The following is a 7772-nucleotide window of genomic DNA, read 5'->3' as shown; positions in this document are numbered from 1 at the left end:
GGGGTAAGTTTAATAATTTAAGTTTTTATGGGCTATTTAGGGTATTTAAAATTTAAGAAAATTTTAGTGAAAGTTACTCTAAAAATTGGATGGTAAACTTTTATTTAAAATCTCAAGCCTTCATTGTCGGAAGTTGCAATGTCATTTTGGCATATACATTGTAATTGAGATGCAAATTGAGATGCTCAACTTGCAGCAGCTGATACAATACATGTATAATAAATAACACTACGCGCACACACACACATACGTTCAATAGTTATATGTAATTGCTAGAGAAGAAATAATAATAATAATAATTTAAAATTATAGCAGTTGATTAAAATATTGCAACTAGCTAAAATACGCATCCTTACAATTGTTTATCACATCATTCTTATTTGTTTATTTTTCTCACTTTTTCTTTATATATATATATGTGTGTGTGTGTGTGTGTATGTATGTATGTATATTTATATATATGAAATCTTCAACAATTTAAAAATTTGAAAAATGGTATCAAGAGTATGATGTACGAATAAGCATGAATTCAAATTTAAAATTAGAATTCATGCTTTCCTCAAATATGTATTACGCCTGCTTTTTTATAGGAAAAGTTTTATTGAGCAAAAGGAAAGTGTACAACTATAAAGGAAAGGAAAATAGAGAAGAAAATATGCAGAAAATCCTAAATAGGTGACTAAAGACTAGGATAAGAATAATCTAACGCTGCCCCCAGGGCGTAGCTCAGGTGGTCGAGCGAATAACCGGGTGTGCGTCTCACGAGGTTAGCCTTTGCGCCACCCGGGTTCGATTCCTCCCCTGAGCTCCTGGTTTACCCTCCTCATGGTGATGTGGGGCCGGATCCACGGGGCGTGGGACTAGTCACGATCAGTGCGTGCGGACCGTAAAATGGATGTGCGTTGACAGTTGTGGACACCCGACGATATTAAAAAAAGAAAAAGAATAATCTAACGCTAATCCAGCAAATATAAAAATTTTGTCTTAAGAAAGATTTAGAGTTGCAGCAATTTTGCTTCATACAAAAACTCAATGGAGCACTTGATTGAAAATTTTAGGCAGTCTTCTTTTCAAGTTTTAAAAAATTCTCCTATTAAACTTCTTCTAAATTTTGGTTGAGATAGAATTCAAGATATGTTTTTGGATGCAATCTTTTGATTTCTTCATTCAATCAAAAAGCTTCTTCACATAGTGTGATCCCGACCAAAAGTTTAAATTAATAATAATAAATACATTATTTTATATAATAATAAAAGAAAAGAAAATAGTGGGTCAGCGGCGGCTTCCGGATCGATGCACATGGGTCTATCTCTCTCTCTCTCTCTCTCTCTCTCTCTCTCTCTCTATATATATATATATATATATATATATGGGGTGAAGCAGAGGGGTGTTAAGAGGAGAGATTGAGAGATGGAGAACGGTGTATTAGATTCTATTGGGAAGGTAGTAAGAAGCAAAATAGTGATGGTGCTGGTGGTGGTGGTGGCCACCTGGTTGTGGTGGAGGACTCCCATGGTCGGACCACCCATGCCCATCACCACCCCGGTCGTGGAAGAAGCCACCGTCGCCGATCATGACCAAATGACACCCCCAGATCAACCTCCAAGTAGAACTGATGCGATCCCAATCTACGCATCTCCAGTTCTCCTACTTAACTATCCCACTGTGAGATTCAGCACCAGCGGCCTCGACAGAAGAGATTACAACGAGTTCGTGAAATTTATCCGAAACAGAGTCGCTAATCCGGACGACACGCGGCACGGAATACCAGTGCTGCGTCAGCGCGGCACGGTGCCGAACACCCAGCGGTTCCTTCTGGTGGAACTTACCAACATGGCAGAGGAGTCGGTGACGGCGGCCATAGACGTCACCAATCTGTACGTGGTGGGTTACCGCGTCGGAGACCGTTCTTACTTCTTCCGCGGCGTTCCGTCCGAAGCAACCGAGAATCTCTTCGACGGTACAGATCAACGGACCTTCAATTTCACCGGCGACTACACGCAGCTCCGGCCAATCGCAAGATTTCAGCACCTAGACGACATTACCTTGGGATTCAACCAGCTAGACGAATCCATCCACACATTGGTCCATGATTCCGACGCCCAGGGGGACCAAGCCAATCTGGCCCGGTCCCTTATAATTTGCATCATCATGATCTCCGAGGCGGTGCGGTTCCCGTACATCCAGCGAGCACTCGCCGGAACCATTGGAAACGGCGAGTATGGAAGCTTTAACCGCAACGCTGCTGTGGTCAGCCTCATGAACAACTGGGAAGGCCTCTCAGAAGCCGTCCAGCAAGCCAACGAGGACGGCGTCTTTCACCGCGAAATTCAATTGCAAAGACAAAATTATGACCGTTTCTACATCACCAACGTGATGCCCGACATAGTTTCCGTCATCGGAGTCATGATGTACATCTGTGCGAAACCACCGACGCCTCGGTCTTCCTCCCTCCTGTCAGTCGCCGGAGCCGGCGGCTCATTCGATCGCAATAATGACGCAACTTGTGCAGATCCAGAGCCAACGGTGCGCATCAGCGGTCGAGATGGACTGTGTGCCGACGTGAGCGGTGGACATTACAATGACGGAGACCCGATAATTTTGTGGCCGTGTAAATCCAATACGGATGCGAATCAGCTGTGGAGCCTGAAGAGAGATGGGACTATTCGATCCAATGGAAAGTGCTTGAGTTCTTCTTTCGGTCGGTTCAGTCACTTGTCCACCGTAATGATCTATGATTGCAGCAAAGCTACAACAGCTGCCACTCGATGGAAAGTATGGGACAATGGAACCATCATAAATTCTGACTCTTCACTTGTTTTGACTGCGGAATCCGGGACCAAGGCAACCCAGCTCAAAGTGAAGGTCAACCAGTACTACACCAGCCAGAGTTGGCTAGCATCCAATTTCTCGGAGCCCTTCGTGGCAAGTTCTATTGTGGGGCTTAACGATCTTTGCTTGCAAGCAACTGGAAACGGCGTGTGGTTGGAGAAATGTGTGTCAAACAAGGCGAGCCAAAAGTGGGCTCTCTACCCAGATCGTTCTATACGACCTCATCAGAATCGAGATATGTGTCTTTCTTGTAATACTGATGAGTCTTCCAGTGACTTGAACATCGTCAATCTTCGTAGCTGCAGTTCTGCATCGGCTGGCCAACAGTGGATGTTCAGAAATAATGGTGCTATTTTAAACTTCTACACTGGATTAGTCATGGATGTGAGAAAGTCTGATCCAAGTCTTCACCAAATAATTGCGTGGCCGCCCAACAGAACTCCTAACCAAGAGTGGCTTCCACTCTTATGATTGTTACTCTGCCTTACAAAACGCATCTAATCTTAGTTTTCACCAAATAAATTCGGCTTGGTGGGAAGAGTGTTCTTGTATTTTCTTTGCGAATAGTTCTCATATATTTTCTTTATTGTGGGAGGAGTTTTACCCTTACCTTTATCTGTAGTTTGGTTCAGAGATTTCAAATATCTTGCTTTGAATTCTCTCTTTTAATGATATTATCTTTCTAAGTGAAAACTTTTCTTCATCATAGTAACTTACTATTTAGAAGAAGCTTTATATGTTCTTCATTTCTAAATTTTTTTTAATTACAAAAAATGACATTATTTTTCAGTTTTTCAAATTTGTGTATAGAAAAACTGAAAAACTTATCCTTTTACTACTTTCTAGATTCCCTAAATAAATCTTAGAAAACATAAAACTAAAGGACAATTTTGTAATTATTTAATAAATTTTAAATAAAAAAATAAAAAAATTTTCATAAAGAGGCCCCAATTAAAATAATTGCGAAAATATTTTAATATCTTTCTAGAAATAATTATGAATGGAGATTATCCTTCATAATTCTTGTTGGGTTATGGTTCATGTTCAAAAAAGTTTATGCACTTAAAATATGTAACAACTGGGAGGTTTTGTATGAGAACGAGTGTGATGTTACAAATTTAAGACATGAGACCGAGAGACTTATGATGTTACAAATCTAAGACTTGAGAAATTAATTAGTAAGCAAATTGATTGTTTACAATAGATCTAATATGACTTTGCTATGTATACAAAAATTACTTAATTTTGTTAAAATACACACACACACAATAAAATCATATTAGATTCAGTATATATATATACGCGGTGTGTTGAGTTGTGGCTCATAAAAAGAGGGTATACACTTAAAAGTTGTTATCACATAAATTCGTGTTCCTCTACTCCCTTTTGATTTTCTCAAATTTTCATATTTGTGTGTGTAGATGATCTTAGGGCGTAACTTCAAAATAATTGGTATTAGAGCACCAGGTTCGTGCTTGTTTTCTTTAATACATATATTACATATATTTTGTTTTCTTCAAAATTCTGTAGGGGCTCCAGGATTTTGACCACGTCGGCCATGGTGGGCCTAGGCTTTGGGGCGTGGGACAGGCACTTGTGGGCCAAGGCCGCGACCTTCTGGGCGCCCTTGTGGGAATATTGGCCCTCCAATCTTGGGTTATGATCCGGCCCAGCCTCTTCGGGTCCTTCAAAAGGGGCCTCTTCCATTACACGAGGCTCTGTTCACGACCGGGTCGCGTTTTATCCACCGACCGTTTACCCGTCAGGAGCTCCGATAGCACAACTCGAAGAGTTTTTTCCAGATTAACCATTTTTTAAAAAAATATATTAAATAATACTTTATTTTGAGATGTATTTCCTAAAATGACTCAGACGTAATCTCGTTACTTGGAGTAGCGAGATTTCCCACGTGTATGACCTTATGTAAATCTCGCTACTTGGAGTAAGATTTGGTTGCCACGCGTTTATATCAGTTTGGGTGTGACATTTAAATCTCGCTACCCGAAGTAGCGAGATTTTTTGTGCACCTATATATTGGTTTTCCCTTTATTATTTATTTATTGATTAATTAAATTATTTTCTAAATTATTGGAGGGAAGAATCAGTTATTAATTTAAATTTTCACATATAATAAAATACAGTTCGTAATTTAGTTAAAAATATTTTTTTATCAAAAATTAATATAACAGTCATACATTATAAATATACACTAATTATATTTAATTAAATAGGGAAATCTTCTATTATTTTATTGAGTATGAAATATTTAAATATTAATTGAAAATAATTAATATTGAAATAATTTAACATGTTCCAAATAAAACTTCTGCTTCTTCTGTTGCCGCTATCTCTGGCACAATGAGAGTCGCTGACTTTGCTGCCCAAGAAGTTGTTGCTGCTGCTGGCATTGTCAGCATAAATATTTATAAAAACATAACGCTTCTTTTATTCTCTTTCGGTTCTCTTTTCATTCTCATGTTTTCTTTTACCAATATTAATTTGTTTTTCTCTGACAATGAGTTTTTGTGATACTGTTCCCTTTGATGGAGTTAAGATTTTAATTTCTGCATTTCTAACATTTCCTATTTTGGGTTTGTTCCTCTCTCTCTCTCTCTCTCTCTCTCTCTCTCTCTCTATTCCACCATTTTCCTTATAAATTCTAATATCATTTTTATTTTTCTGAAATGAGTATTTCGATTTTCTTTTGTTAAGAGTTAACCATCATTTTACAAATTGCAGAGAAAATTGAAATGATGAAGAGTAGAGAATAAAATCTTGATTATTTTCATATGTAAAATACCGAAGTAAAGTTTCTAATTTTCCCGGATTTCAGAACTTGCAACGAAAAACCCATTTATTAAAATATTAATCCATTTTTAGTGCAAAATTAATCTTCTCGACAACCAGTCGAAGCATATATCAACTAATCCTCTAGAGTTATTTTTTCTTTGGAGTTTCGTGTAATTGAGAAATTATCCCTCTCTCCTATACCGTCTCTTTCTTGCTACCATGAAACCATTCAAATTTAGTTAACTTTGAGAAGGGTAACTCATGAGAATCTGTTTCCATTAATTTGGATTGTTAAAAGATTGGAGTCATGGCTGAAGCTGAAAGATTGGGATAATTGCTGCTTCATGTCACTATTTATTCTCTCTCTCCATGTCTCAACTAATATATTACTCATTAGTTATTACTATAATTAATTTTGTTCCTTGGGAGCAGTCAGGTTGTAAATACATAACCAGTAGTTGATCGATGTTTATTTATATCACCTACAAAATCAGAATTCACATATCTAACAACATGTTGATCGATAGTATTATTTTTCTCAAATGCTAGACCAGCATTAATCGTATTCATAATGTATCACAAAACAAACAATTAACACGAACAAAACCAATCACCTGCAAACTGATGTCAATTACTTGCAAAACAGAACCTGAGAAAAAACATAGGAGAACCAAATGATGACAATTAATGATGAATGCTTTGAATATTCATTTTATCCATATGAATTAGATCTCTCATTTTATTCAGTAGCACATCACCTATAAAATATCTCTCTGTGTTGCCTCGCTCGCCTTGATGAGTCAAGTAATTCGCCACCTGATTATCTTCTTTAAATTGGTGCTTTATATAAAACTTAAGGCCTTGTAGTTCCTCCTCTAACAATTCCCAAAAGTCCCTTAAGTACCAGGAAGAGCAAGTTCCAAAAGTGATCCATCCCACCACCGATTCCGAGTCACTTTCAATACATATATTCTGATATCCCAACTCTTTACAGAACTAAACACCACTAGTAAGAGCCTGCAAGTCCGCTTATATATTAGTACCTGACTTAAATTTTTTAGAGAAAGTAGCCTTAATATTACTCGATGAGTCGCAGATGATACCACCACCACCAAAAGAACTTGGATTTCTTCTACAAGAGTCATCTATATTTAGCTTCAACTCACTAGGTTAATCGGATGTGATCACAGCTTAGTCACAGCAGGGTTAGACATTCGGTTAACTCGCTTCCGAGGACCCATCTTAGGAGGCATGCCCTTGGACCCAGCCACACTGCATCAACAGGGAGTCTGTGTTGAGTGTATCAACCAGGAATCAAACCCCCGATGCTCACAATGGATTGCCCAACTGCTTTCCACTGTGCCAATGCTCTAGGGGTAGGATTGGGTTTTACTATGTGCATGCAAGTTAGCAATTCAATGGACTATTATAGTATACTTTTTTAATTATTTAGCATGTAACTTGTGCTCAGACACATCAATAATATTTTTTGATTTTTTTGTACAAATAATATTGCAAAGTTTGGATCAATAAACTATGATCCCTCATTCTAGATGTTGAGAGTCTAAAACCTACCCTACTTTTTTTTTTTTACTTGCTGACTCACTCGAAAAATGAGCAGCTCAGAAGCTATCCCAAGTATAAGAGTTCTATCGTGTAATATTAAGCCCAAGGACTAGATCATCTCCTCAGGGAATGTGTTTTAATCTCAAAATTTACGTTCGTCCAATCGAAAATAAAAATGTACTGAACTTATTTCAGATTTAGGATTTTCAAGGTTGTTTCAATTTTACTTTTGACAAATTAATTAGCACGCGAATTAAAATTCTAAACCTAGCATGCACTGAAATTGAGAGCAAAAACAGAAACTCTAATCTACTCATGGAAACACTGAAACACGTGTTAATGAAATATGGCAACCTAGAACATGGAATCAAAGATGCGCAATGGAAACTCAATTAAACACTCACGCGCGCAATAAAAACCGAACCTTTAACAAAATTACGAAATTGAAGCAAGGACCATAATTTGAATGCAAACACGAACTCAACAAGAATTTAAAATACGCAAATAATAATGGAACACGATAAAAACACAAACTTTAATGTTACTAAAATAAGACAAGGATGAATGCAATTTAAATTAAATAA

At 37.6% G+C, this 7772-nt stretch overlaps 1 protein-coding gene across 1 annotated transcript; it reads left to right on the top strand.

The window, feature by feature from the left end:
• The first annotated feature begins 1143 nt into the window (after positions 1-1143).
• Positions 1144-3533, top strand: LOC131150944 (ricin-like). The gene has a single exon (XM_058102026.1). It carries the CDS (start codon positions 1411-1413, stop codon positions 3301-3303), a length of 1893 nt encoding a protein of 630 aa, XP_057958009.1. The 5' UTR covers positions 1144-1410; the 3' UTR covers positions 3304-3533.
• Positions 3534-7772: the final 4239 nt, after the last annotated feature.

This window comes from Malania oleifera, chromosome 3 (genome assembly GCF_029873635.1).
Source record: "Malania oleifera isolate guangnan ecotype guangnan chromosome 3, ASM2987363v1, whole genome shotgun sequence".
Lineage (NCBI taxonomy): Eukaryota > Viridiplantae > Streptophyta > Magnoliopsida > Santalales > Ximeniaceae > Malania > Malania oleifera.
The sequence above is the reverse complement of the archived record's forward strand: the minus strand, read 5'-3'. Positions and strand labels throughout refer to the sequence as shown.

Coding starts and splice junctions, on each gene's coding strand:
- LOC131150944 (XM_058102026.1), top strand. CDS start 1,411: ATGGAGAACGGTGTATTAGATTCTATTGGGAAGGTAGTAAGAAGCAAA.